The sequence below is a fragment of the Fundulus heteroclitus genome, chromosome 15, assembly GCF_011125445.2.
Source record: "Fundulus heteroclitus isolate FHET01 chromosome 15, MU-UCD_Fhet_4.1, whole genome shotgun sequence".
In the NCBI taxonomy this organism is placed as follows: domain Eukaryota; kingdom Metazoa; phylum Chordata; class Actinopteri; order Cyprinodontiformes; family Fundulidae; genus Fundulus; species Fundulus heteroclitus.
This window is the reverse complement of record NC_046375.1, coordinates 4,614,872-4,628,626: the sequence shown is the minus strand read 5'-3', so window position 1 is coordinate 4,628,626 and position 13,755 is coordinate 4,614,872. Positions and strand designations below refer to the sequence as shown.

Sequence of the window (13,755 nt, the reverse complement as noted above, 5' to 3'; positions counted from 1 at the left end):
GCGACAGATTTACACACTACAGCAGGGGTGTCAAACATACGGCCCGCGGGCCGATTCCGGCCCGCCAAACAATTTAGTCCGGCCCGGTGGCTAAATGCATTATCATTATTTAACAACAAAAAAAATTTTTTTTTTTTCCCAGTGTCCTGTCTGGCAATGTGGCAATAAGAATTGTTGTCTTAATGCCAAAAAGAGCTCATCAGATTTGACTTTCACAAGTGGACCAGTACTGCTTTTGCCATAGTGCTCTGCTTGATTTATGAATGTGAATAGTTTTATTATGATTCATGCGGGGAATGTCTCAAATTATATGGACACTATAATGGGAAAGTAGGAGAGGAAATGAAAAACAAGAAGAAAAAAGAAAAGGTGAAAGAAAGAGGAGATAAAAGGAAGAGAATGATAAAACAATTATTGAAAAACACGTCTACTTTGTTTAATTGAAAATCTGCAGTTCCTATATTGTCCACGAGGGGCACTGAGCTTCAGATGTGGAAAATTGATTTGAAATAATTTCCTAATTTTTATCAGTTTGATGCATTTTGTCATGCAGGACAGTGTTTTTAAGTTTCAAAAAAAGTGAATAAATGTTTTCACTGTGATCAGTTCTTATGCATGATGCACAAGTAAATGTTTAACTGAGTAAAAGTATTGTTGAAATTGCACATACTTTTCTTAAAAACGCTGAGGTTATTCATAATATATTGTGTAAATGTGAAATTAATTTAATATAAAAATCAACAACAAGTCCACTTTTATTAGTTCTATTTAATCTTGCAATGAGTTTACTCGTGTGGCCCTCTTGAGATCAGATTAAGCTGTATGCGGGCCCTAAACCAAAATGAGTTTGACACCCCTGCCCTACAGGGTATACTCCGCCTCTCACCCTGTAACCCATGTAGTTGGGCATCAGCCGCCCTGCAACCCTGCTTAGGACAGGCGGGTGTAAAAAGTGGCAGCAGCATGACTTCATCACAGTTTTAACTTGTCCCACTAACAACATACATTTGTTGAGGTGACTTTAGAGGCATTTTGTGGGAAAACTAACGATATACTAACAGAGACTGATGGCATAATCTAGGAATTATGTTTTTGACAACTACATCACCATAGGGCTGCTATTGTAAAATGCAACAAACGTCAACACTCATCTGCTTCCGTTCACTGCCGCTATGTTTTAAACGTCGCTGCACAGTTTGCTTAGATGAAGTGTTTTGGTGACACAGTTGTTCAGAGCCAAGGGAGTCCTGGTCCTAGTGCAGGAATTATGTCCACCTGAATACTGACATATTTTCTTTTACTGAATCCTTTCAGTGCTGAAGTGAACGACAGACAGATTTACACCAGCCACGGATCGTTGGGCATCTTCAAGCCGCTGCTTTCAGATTTCAGAGCAGAGCGTGTGATTCCTTCCTCCTCACTGGACACATCATTATACGTATGAAGTCACATTTGATGCACCGATACCTGCAGTCCCCTTGGCGACTACTGCAACGCTCAGTTCTGTGATTTGCTGGTCCTTCACCCTCTTTTATGCATCGGTTTTGATTTACAACGCAGGCATCAATATTATCATCATCTCCTGCTAAACTCTAAATGTAAAATGGACATTTTGCAATTCAAGAACTCCCGCCCCCGAACCATACTTGAGCGTTTCGCTTGACATCTGCACGTTGTAGTTCTTTTCGGTTTCAGGCAGCTTGCTGAAATCCACAAGGCAAGGGTGCTGCCTCTTGTTGTCATCACGAACCTGAGGCAAAAAAAAAAAAAAAAGCACAGGGATCTCTGTTTAATGTTTCATCTCACAATAATCTGCTCTTGGTCTAAAAAGCCTTCCTTCCTGCTGCATCCAGACACAGCGAACCCAGACAAAGTCCAATTTATCTGAGGGTCGGTGCTCCCAGAAGCATCCGTTTATGATTTATTTCCTTCTAGTCCCGTGTAAGGCGCTGGATTTTACGAGCTGCAATCTGCTCAGAAAAGAGGGCTGCAGTGGATTACATTTCAATTAGCTTCTTCACTGTCTGCAGAGGAGCTGATTGAGAGAGATTTACCGCTATCGTGACATTCACTGAGACTCTGCCCATGACTTCCACTGATAATGCACTCTGCTACCAAATACAACAGAATGACGATAAAGTTCACACAGTGAGACCAACCAAACAGATATATTTCAGCTACATCCATGCTTTTGATCATCCCGCTTGCAAATATCTCCAGACTTTTCCAAAAAGGGATCTGATGCGGATATACTGCAATGTCACTCTGAACTCACTGAGCTTTTTTTAAAAGTTTTATGCAAGTGGCTATTTGGGCCCAAATGTTGTCCTTGATAATTGTTTAGACCTTTCTCCCAGCCTTAATTAACGTGGACGGCACATTCTTGGAAGAAGCGAGACTCATTAATATTGGCAGAACGGGCTCTGTGGTAGCAGCCTCGGGGGAACGTTATTCTGTGATAACTACAACAGTGGAAAAAGTCTGTGTGATCAGACTTCTGATGGGCGTTCCTGCAGTGATGGGAGAGAGTTACTGAAGGTAAAACGGTGGAAGGACACAGGAGAGACCAGAGGGATGAAAATCTCTCTAGATACAGGGGCTGGACAATATATATTAAAAAAGCATATCAATAAAATGGAAATCATATTGATCGATATCGATAATTATCAACAAATTCCAAACATGTATTTTAAGTGCAGCCCTGACCATTTCATGCTGTTTCTTAGCGACCTATTTTTAGATAAAGAACACACAAAATCTGAAATTAAACTAAACTTAAACGAAACTGCAAGTATTTAAAAAAGAAAAAAGAACGCGTGCTCTCTGAACTCTTTGAAGGGGGCGGAGCTTGGTTCCTGGGTCTGCTTTGTGATTGGTTGGGAGGATGTAATGACTGTAATATTAACCTACATGGCTAGAATGCAAAAGGAATGAAAACTGTTATTCTATTGAACTTTTTATTACCCATTTTTTGGATCAATAGACGATGTACGTCTATTGATCGATACATATTGTACAAAAGACTGTTAATTATTTGTTTTCAGCCCTCTAGTTTAGGTTCCTTATCAGTGTTTTAGATGTAGTATTTTATTTCAGCCACTAGATGGCTTCACATTCATATTTGTTACATCTTGTATATGGATCTGAGCATTGAGTGGTGCGGCTCTCAAGGCTGATTTCGTTTACTTCGTTCTATTGTGTGCGTCCAATGAACGTAAGTAATATTGTTGTACAGTCTGAGAGCTGTATTGTACTGTGTCCTGTCGAATATTATGGTTGTTTAGTGCTGTTTACTTGTATTATTGAGAGCTAAAGGTTAGCTGTTAGCATTAAGCTATTGAGCTCGTTTGAATGATGCAGCTGTTACCTTTTCCTGTTGAAACGCAGGGTTTATTATTATTGTTACATTTTCGGGGTCGGATATCGGCCAGTTATTAGTCTGTGGTGATGTTTGAAGACATTTATTCATTTCTGGATATTTGGTTTATTGTGAAATGATTTACAGACAAATTCTCGTAATTTCTCTTTGTTTATCTTTGTAGAAAACCACACACACACACACACACACACACACACACATACACATTCACTTGAACCCATCACACGTGCCTTTATATGTATGGCTGAACCTCAGAAGCTAATTAAAAGGAAGTAAAGCTCAATACTGGACTCGGACAATTTTTCTTTCACTAACTCACCTGGACATATATATCAGCTGTTCTAACCCGACACCCTGGAGTGATTGTTTATCCATATTTAACATAACCGAATCAGCCTCAGTCTTCAGTACAATTTTGGTCCTTCGAGCCGGATTAAGCAACCACTACAGTCAATATGTCAAGGTCATATGAGAGAAATGTGAGAGATGTAAACCGCCCGCAAAGATCAAGGCAGATACCATCATATTTCCAGAATTATGAGGTCAGCCATACACCAAGGCACCACCTTACTGAAGAGGAGCAGCCATCTTCATCTGAAGTGCTCAGATATCTTAAAAGCATGAGAGAGGAAAGCGACCAACTACGCAGAGAGGTCCAGCGTCTTACAGATATAATCCAACAATCTCCTGGACAGATATCAAAACCTCAGTCACAATCCAAGCGCAGGGAAGAGGACACATCTACTACACCAGCACCTACAAGTAAGCCGACGCCATCTAGTGGCCACATAAGCCCACGTCAGGCAGTAAGTGCCCCATCGGTGATTAATGATGTTCCTCCAACTCCACAAAGCCACCGACGTGACCACATTGAGGACCTTGACCGCTGTTTGCAGGAAGTGGGATTAATCAGCAAAGATGACACTTCCTCTGCAACATCTCGAAGCTCATCTCCCTTCTCCCAAGTCAAGCCTATGGATTTTGATGTTGATGATCGTCTGGAACCAGAGTCGTCACATCAAAGAGAGTGTAAATCACAGCGTAAAGCTTGTGATAAATCATGTGATAGCAAAAGGCCTCATTTTAAAGCAGCATCCAACTCTGATGTCAAGTATTATTCCAACAATGAGGATGACTACGATCGCTATAATGAGCCCTATCACCATGAGGACAGATCTCACCATTATTATGGTGTCTCTCCATTCAAGTCAAGTCACCCAGACCACAGTGACGAATATGGTCCAATGAGGCCCAACCGACCAAGTAGTCCAAGTGCTCGCCATGATAGCCGCTATTATGGAACAGAGAGGGGACGATCTTCTGATTACAGGGATCGGCATGATGATTACCAGGCACCACGCTATGACTGTGACAGAGAGAGAGGTCGGGGAGACAGATATCCATCTGACCGCCAACATTCCCCCCACCTAAATCCTTCCTTTGGTAAATCCTCAACGCTAGAGTACTACCATGGTCCCAAACCAACTATCCCTTACTTCAAATCCGAGGACCCTCGTGAGTTTGCCAGATTGAAACTAGCCCTCGACAACTTACTCCCATATGATGCTCCAGAGCATTTTAAGTTTCAAATACTCACAGATCATCTCAAATGTGAAGAGGCGCTACTTATAGCCGACTCATACAGTAACAGTCCACTCCCATTTACAGACACTATAAGAGCACTCACTGAGATGTATGGTCAACCACAGCAGCTGGCGCTGAAGAGGATTTCTGATTTAATGGATGGACCTAATATCCGACCTGGGGACATTAAAGCATTTAAGTCTTTTGCCCTTCAAGTTCGAGCCTTAGTAGGAATGCTGCAGCAACTTGGAAACCAAGGATGGACAGAACTGAGATGTGCATCACATGTCTCTCGTCTCCTAGTGAAGTTGCCACATGACCTAAGAGCACAATTTCATAGATTTGTGAACCCTGTTCATACTCCAGTTCCAACCCTGCTTGATCTGGCTGACTGGCTTGAGTACGAAGTACGAGTTCAAGTTAGTGGTGATCAATACAGCAGTACCTTCAATAGAGAGAGACAAGCTCCACCCAAGAGCCGACGTCCTGACTACAAGTCACAAAGATCTACAGCGATTCTACTTGGCAGTCAGTCTCCTCAGTTAAAGATGAAATCAGATAGGACTCCAGCTGTGAGAGAGCTCTCTCAGGACAAGCCAAAGAAATACTGTCCCTTCTGTGATACAGAGCTTCATTATTTGAATCAGTGCAGCAACTTCAAAATCCTGTCAGTAGAGCAGAGGACAGAGTGGATTAAAGCAAACAGACGATGCTGGCGTTGCGGACGGGAACATCAGGCTGTCAGGTGCAATCTTAAAGCCAAGTGCAAACAATGTGAGAGGAAACATCTGGATATCCTGCACGAGGTTAATGCCAGCCAAATGATCACAGCACCTGTCGAACCTCAACCACCTCAGCCGAGCACATGCCTAGTGAATTCTGTTTCAGATACACTGTACGTTGATCGGCCAGCCAGAAACAACCAAGTGTTACTCAAGTTATGCCGTGTCATACTCCAGAGCGGTCCAAAGGTACTGGAGACCTACGCAATACTGGATGATGGATCAGAGCGCACAATACTCCTACATGATGCTGCTCTTAGCCTGGGTCTTCAAGGGAAGCCTGAAGATCTCACACTTCGTACCGTCCGGCAAGAAGTCTGCACCATTAACGGTGCCACTGTCTCCTTCTCAGTTGCTCCTGCTTCACAGCCTAGTAAGTCATACCAGGTCAACAAAGCTTTCACAGCCAAACAGCTAAACTTATCCTGCCATACCTACCCAGTTGAAGTTCTGAAGGAAAAGTATCGCCATCTCAGAGACGTTCCACTGCCATCCATTAAAGGTGCCCAGCCATTGTTGCTGATAGGGTCAGATTACCCACATCTAGTTACGCCAGTGGAACCAGTACGTCTCGGTCCGCCAGGTGGGCCTGCAGCAGTTCGTACCAGACTAGGATGGACTTTACAAGGCCCCACAAGTCTGTTATGCCATCAACTGTCTCCACAACAGTGCCTCTTCACTAAGTGCAATCCACCAGAAGCAGAGCTTCTAAGTCATGTGGAAAAGTTGTGGCAGTTAGATACGCTGCCATACAGGAGCGAACGATTGATCACCAGGTCAAGAGAAGATTTAGAGGCAGTTCGCATACTAGAAGATAAGACCACCAGAGTAATGGTTGATGGTGTGAACAGGTATGCTACGCCATTGTTGTGGAAAAGGGACTTCCCACCTCTCCATGCACCTAAAGAAGCTGTCTTACCACAGCTGCGTGGGACAGAGAAACGGCTGGTAAAAGACCCGGAGAAAGCTACCATTTACTCCAGAGAAATCCACAAGCTCATTGATGCTGGTTACGTCAAGCCTATAACCCCAACCAAGGCAAAGGAGAGCAACTATTCATGGTTCATTCCACACCACATTGTTCAACACAATGGAAAGTACAGAATAGTCTTCAATTGCTCCTTCATCTTTAATGAGCAGAGCATCAATAATCACCTTCTTCCTGGGCCCACACTTGGAGCCAGTCTTCTGGGAGTACTCCTTAGGTTTCGAGAGCACCCCGTGGCTATCAGCAGTGATGTGAAGGGGATGTTTCATCAAGTGCGCCTGCTGGATGAGGATAAACCTTTCCTTCGTTTCCTGTGGAGAGATGTTAAGGTGGACCAGGAACCTACTATCTATGAGTGGCAAGTGCTCCCTTTTGGTACAACGTGTAGTCCATGTTGTGCCACCTTTGCACTACAAAGCCATGTCCAAAAACACACTGCACCAGAGGAGGATGCCCGCCAATCAGTAGAACGTTGTTTCTATGTTGATAACTGTCTGCAGAGTCTTCAGTCAGAGAACCAGGCCAAGCAGCTGGTGAATCGACTGCACACAGTACTCAGGGAAGGTGGATTTGAGCTCAGAGAATGGGCCAGCAATGTTCCTGCTGTCATCAGACACCTACCCAAAGAATCAAGGTCAGAGAGCAGCACACTTTGGTTCACACAACAAATAGCTAACCCTCAAGAACGCACACTTGGATTGTTGTGGCAGTGTAAGTCAGACACGCTCTGCTATAAGCAGCACAACCATGACTGTCTTGAACCAACTATGCGCAACATCTACCGTCTTCTTGCTCAACAATACGATCCTCTGGGATACATTATTCCATATACGACCAGAGCTAAGATCATTGTACAGCGTCTTTGGGACAAGAAGAGAGGTTGGGATGATCCCAATCTCCCTGAAGATCTGCTCCAAGCTTGGAAGTCATGGGAGGAAGAGCTTCCCCAGTTGTCCCAGATCTCCTTACCGAGATGCTACACTGACCACAACACAGATTGTAGTACCATCAGTCAGACCATCCATGTGTTTTGTGACGCATCTGAACGTGCTTATGGATCAGTGGCGTACCTGCGTAGTGATAACGGGGATGGAAAGGTACAAGTTGCATTCTTGGCAGCCAGATCCAGAGTTGCTCCAAAGAAGCAGCTATCGATACCTCGACTCGAGTTATGTGGTGCTTTAACTGGAGCACAGTTAGCTTCAGTGCTGCTGAAAGAACTCACCATCAAGATCCAAAATGTGATGTACTGGACTGATTCCACCACAGTACTAAACTGGCTCAAATCCAATTCCTGCAGATATAAAGTGTTTGTAGGTACAAGGGTTGCAGAGATACAGGAATTATCAGATATCAAATCCTGGCGCTACATCGATTCTGCTTCCAACCCAGCAGACGATATCACCAGAGGGAAAACCTTAGCCCAACTGACTGAAAAAAGTCGTTGGAATCACGGACCATCTTTCCTCCTGCAAGCATCTGACCAGTGGCCTGAATCACCAACTGACCACTTTATGGAGGAAACAGAGGAATTGAGGAACCCAGTATTCTGTGGTTTAACTAACTTCCCACAACTAACTCTTCCTGATATTCAGCAGTTTAACACCTTTCAAGAGCTCCTAGAAGCAACTGCAAGAGTACTCGATGGAGAGGCTAGTGACAAGTCTCCCACTGCTGATGACTATCACAAGGCTGAGTTTGCTCTTTTCAGACAGGCTCAGGTTGAAAGCTTCCCCGAAGAGATGATGTTACTCAAATCGGGAAAAGCTCTTCCATCCACCAGTAGAGTGCTCACACTCGCCCCTGAATATGATCAGACCTTAGGTCTAATCCGTGTTGGAGGTAGGCTCCGCCGATGTGAAAGCCTAGGCCCAGATGTGCGCCATCCCATTTTACTCTCGTCCTCTCACCCTGTCTCCAAACTCCTGATCCAACATTATGACAAACAGCTAAACCACCCTGGAGCAGAGCGTGTTTTTGCTGAGCTGCGAAGAAAATACTGGCTACTTAGAGGGAGAGAAGCCATCAGGAAGCACCAGCATAACTGTGTGGACTGCAGGAAATGGCGAGGCAGCCCTCAAGTCCCAAGGATGGCAGATCTTCCACCCTCCAGTTTGAGGCTTTACAAACCACCTTTCTATTCCACAGGGGTGGACTGCTTTGGTCCAATGATGATAAAGGAGGGACGTCGCAACGAAAAGAGGTGGGGCATCCTGTATAAGTGCCTTACCACCCGAGCTGTCCATCTAGACCTCCTCCCAAATATGGACACCGATTCCTTCCTAATGTCACTCAGACGTTTTATATCTCGAAGAGGAAAGCCTCATGAGATCCTTTCAGACCAGGGAACTAATTTCAAAGGTGGAGATAAAGAACTTAAAGAAGCCTTCAGTGCCCTGGAACAAGCAGTGAAGGACCAACTTGCTGCACAACAGATTCACTTCCGCTTTAATCCCCCAAATGCTCCGCATTTTGGTGGGTCTTGGGAGCGAGAGGTTAGATCAGTAAAGAACGCTCTCCGGATCGCTCTTGGAGTTCAGTCAGTGCCAGAGGAGGTGTTGAGAACAGTTCTTATTGAAATAGAGGGTATTCTCAACTCCAGGCCCTTGGGTTACGTTTCATCTGATCTGGCTGATCCAGATCCAGTCACGCCCAACTGTTTGTTGATGGGGCGGCCGGACTCCTCCCTTCCACAAGTGGTCTATCCCGAGTCGGAACTGTTAAGTCGAAAAAGGTGGCGACATTCTCAGGTTTTAACAGATCACTTCTGGAAGCATTACATCCGCCACTTTCTTCCGACATTACAAGCCAGACAGAAATGGCAAACAGAAAAGGATGACATCACTGTAGGCACTATAGTGCTGATTGTTGACCAACAGACACCAAGAGCCCTCTGGCAAATAGGAACAGTGACAAGTGTCATACCTGGAGCAGACGGACGCGTGAGGACAGCTGTGGTTCAAGTTAAAGGCAGGACCTACACTCGGCCAGTTGTTCGCCTCATAAAGCTGCATGCTCTACCTCCAGATGATTAATACACCTACTGGTCAAATTTGAGTGTCAAATTTGGGGGCGGCTGTACAAAAGACTGTTAATTATTTGTTTTCAGCCCTCTAGTTTAGGTTCCTTATCAGTGTTTTAGATGTAGTATTTTATTTCAGCCACTAGATGGCTTCACATTCATATTTGTTACATCTTGTATATGGATCTGAGCATTGAGTGGTGCGGCTCTCAAGGCTGATTTCGTTTACTTCGTTCTATTGTGTGCGTCCAATGAACGTAAGTAATATTGTTGTACAGTCTGAGAGCTGTATTGTACTGTGTCCTGTCGAATATTATGGTTGTTTAGTGCTGTTTACTTGTATTATTGAGAGCTAAAGGTTAGCTGTTAGCATTAAGCTATTGAGCTCGTTTGAATGATGCAGCTGTTACCTTTTCCTGTTGAAACGCAGGGTTTATTATTATTGTTACATTTTCGGGGTCGGATATCGGCCAGTTATTAGTCTGTGGTGATGTTTGAAGACATTTATTCATTTCTGGATATTTGGTTTATTGTGAAATGATTTACAGACAAATTCTCGTAATTTCTCTTTGTTTATCTTTGTAGAAAACCACACACACACACACACACACACACACACACATACACATTCACTTGAACCCATCACACGTGCCTTTATATGTATGGCTGAACCTCAGAAGCTAATTAAAAGGAAGTAAAGCTCAATACTGGACTCGGACAATTTTTCTTTCACTAACTCACCTGGACATATATATCAGCTGTTCTAACCCGACACCCTGGAGTGATTGTTTATCCATATTTAACATAACCGAATCAGCCTCAGTCTTCAGTACACATATAGTTATTGATTTATCGTCCCGGCCTATTAGGTACTGAAAACAGAAACAAACTAATTCATGTTAATGTGGTTTTACGTCATACCTAAAGCATGTTTAAACATTTACTGTATTTTTCCAAAGTACTTGCACTGACCGAATGAACTGACTATTCGCCTTTAGTAAAGGGGTACCTGACATAACTTCAAATAAAATAAAACAAACAATCAATGGAGAAGCAACAATACTACCCAGCATTTGTCACTGACACGCAGACATTTCTATGAAATTAATTCAACAGAAACATAACTTTGACAGCGGGATACAACAAAGTTGTTTTTTCCTGTTTTCTACAGATCCATTATGAGCAAATTAATGACATATGGAGTCAAAACAACAAACTCCAGTAAATAGAATTTATATAATGCAAATTCACAACAAAAATTCCTATTCACTGATCTCTGTAAGACAAATGAGACCAATTAATATCCCATTAGGGTGTCTCTCAGAGTGTGCACATGGCTGTTAATAGGTCAAGGTTTGTCACATACAAAATTAGTCCGCAATAAATCATTTCTAAATATTTGCTCCTTTTAAGTTTAATATAAACTGTAAATTTAAACTAAATGCCACCTTTCACCACCCAACAGCGTAGCTGCAGAAGTTTGTGCACTCAACGTTGTTGAAACTTCTTTGAAGTGAATTTAACCATTCAGTTTTATTCAATTCACCCCTATCATCAATTATAGCTAATCTAATAACATTAAAATACAGTTCAGCTGTCGTAGTAGCTTTTCAAAGATGGCTCATATGTACATCTGTGGGGTGGCCTGAACAAGTAACGAGGACCACAGATATCCTCACAATCTGACTTCTGTAAGGAAAATAGGCAAATAACACCAAGTCAAGATTGAGTATGTTGATAGACTCCACACCAGAGAGGAATCGTAGGCTTTAAATCAAAAGTCAGTTTAATCGAGTGCAAACTAAACCATTTTTAATGGTTATTTTCCCCTAACATGAATGACTAGTTGAATTTTCCAAGATTAACGTCCCAATACAAGGTAGAAAAAAAAATATCTTTACAAAGCAGTAGCTACAGCGAATAACACCCCCAGCTTTTATTAAAAATAGACCAACACCGGGGATTTCCTCAAGCACTGAACAAAGGAACACCAGCTGTGTGGGAAGGTTTCCTCGTTTTCTGGCTGCACTGAACAAGTCTAATTAGTCTGTTGGGGACACCGGTCAACAAGTATCTCTGAATAGGAGCAATGGGACAAAAAGAACAACCTTTGAATTAGTTTTCAGGTTTCACAGTGAGAATGTTGAGTAGTTATTCTAACCACAGATCACTAGTTCTATTTTCAAACGCAGAGATGCTATGAAACTGGATCTGACAACATGTTTTAGAGACTTTTTCTAATATTATAGGGAGCAGGAGCGGTCAAGGGGATGCAAAACAAGAAATACTGTTTTAGTCTGTATCGGGATGAAACCATTGGGCCACTTCATATATGAGGATGTTCAGTCTGCTTATTAATTGAAAAATATTTTTTATACGTTTTTTTTAGCATAATTTCCACTGAGGATGAGTGAAAATCACCAATTTTGAGTTTCGTTAAGCTTTAAATTGAAATATGATTCAGTCTGCACATTTCACTCTATGCAATACAACCTAATGAAAATAACACACCTCTGGAAAAAAAAGTTTATTTTGAAAAGTCTGTTCTGTGCTTTTAAATTTAACTTAAAAGCTTAAGGAATAACCTCTATTTTGATTTATCTCCTTGAACATAATAGGTTGTGTGTCTGCATGCAATAAATCATTTTTCTGAGGGGCTGAAAAACTAAAACATTTTCAGGTTAATGTCTAAAGCTCAACATCATCAGTCTTTGGTTTCAACAACCTGCAGCATTTATTTTTATTCTTTTTCAGCAGGCTTACCTTGCCATAAGTCCAGCCCAGTTCAATTTTATTCATTCCCCAAAGTTCGTGGATGTTTTCTGCCAACTTGTCGCGAATGTTCTCCAGATGAGGCGGAAGAACAATCTGCAGAGAAAGAGGAGAAACATATAGAACCATCGTCACTGATAATATCAGTCAGATTACACTGCTGTAGAGTCAGTAGCATCATTTCATAGGTCTGTAAGGAGCCATTGATTTAAAATGGGATGATCTGAACAGGAAAATGACAAAAAAAAGCAGATTTTCAGACTTTGACACATTAACACATTTATTCTTAGAAATACTAAGCTTCCAAAACAAAAAAATAGCCTTCACAGATATCCTTAGACCTGTGCTGTTAACAAATAAACTCAAACTAAGCTTTTTTTTTTAAAGCAAGTCAGAATTAGAGCTTCTTATCATTTAATTATTGCCTTTAGATACGTTCAACATCTTACTTGTGTGCACCATTTCCTTGAGCATGTCACCTTCATTCAAATGAATGACTAAACTCACCTGGGTGGTGTCAACTGGGGTGGGAATAAAGGAGGCCTGAGAGAGGAACTGGGTGGTTCCCAGCAGATCGCGGACCCCATCATGGTCCCTCTTGTACTCCTTCACAGGCTCCACATGCATCTTTTCTTTGGGCAGGAGGGCTTCGTAGCACGGAGAGTAACCTGCTGGCGGCAGGAACTTAAAGTCTCCGTGACGTCCTCCCAGCAGGAAACGGACTCTGTCAGACAAAAGGTAACACAAGATTATATCATGCTACCACACAAGCTGCATATTGCAGAACACAACAAACTATATTTATAAAGCTTTCACATTAACTGAAAATTTGCCACTTTATTCCTTCCCGAGATAATTGATCCATACAGCCCTCAGAAATTCAGCTTTGATTGATTGGCTGATTTTATTTATTTATTTTCCTGATTTCCTAACCTAAAGAAAAATCCATAGGAAATTCTTAGTAAAAATCCATAATATATTCAGGATCCCACCTGATACATACAGGGCCGCTTGTTAGTTTTTATTTTTGCAATACTCACTTTTGTAGTTTAAAAAAAAAAAACATAATGAAAATATATTTAATTTTTTTTTTTTTAAAGAGAAAGACTTTGTAGGGAAAAATAAATTAGCAAAAGGTCCCAGAACGAATTATATTCTTGAAAACTCACACACAGTTTTTTCCCCAAGCATAAATTTTAGTTTTTGAACACAAGATTTTGCCTAAAAG

At 42.1% G+C, this 13,755-nt stretch overlaps 2 protein-coding genes across 5 annotated transcripts in view; one reads left to right on the top strand and one right to left on the bottom strand.

Moving 5' to 3' along the window:
• The window catches only part of ryr3 (ryanodine receptor 3), a 155,828-nt gene that overhangs the window by 86,183 nt on the left and 55,890 nt on the right, over window positions 1-13,755 (bottom strand). For all 4 annotated transcript variants that reach the window (XM_036147246.1, XM_036147247.1, XM_036147248.1 and 1 more), the window contains 3 exons: window positions 13,035-13,251; window positions 12,519-12,623; window positions 1,647-1,750 (listed from right to left, as the gene is read on the bottom strand). In XM_036147246.1, the coding sequence (XP_036003139.1) occupies window positions 1,647-1,750; window positions 12,519-12,623; window positions 13,035-13,251 (426 nt within the window). The remainder of the gene's footprint in view (window positions 1-1,646; window positions 1,751-12,518; window positions 12,624-13,034; window positions 13,252-13,755) is intronic.
• LOC118566137 lies at window positions 8,594-10,368 on the top strand. Its single transcript, XM_036147253.1, has 2 exons — window positions 8,594-10,012; window positions 10,341-10,368. The coding sequence occupies exon 1, from the start codon at window positions 8,824-8,826 to the stop codon at window positions 9,766-9,768; it is 945 nt and encodes a 314-aa protein (XP_036003146.1). The 5' UTR covers window positions 8,594-8,823; the 3' UTR covers window positions 9,769-10,012; window positions 10,341-10,368.

Excerpts from the sequence above, each read along its gene's own strand:
- LOC118566137 (XM_036147253.1), top strand. The coding sequence starts at position 8,824 with ATGGCAGATCTTCCACCCTCCAGTTTGAGGCTTTACAAACCACCTTTC.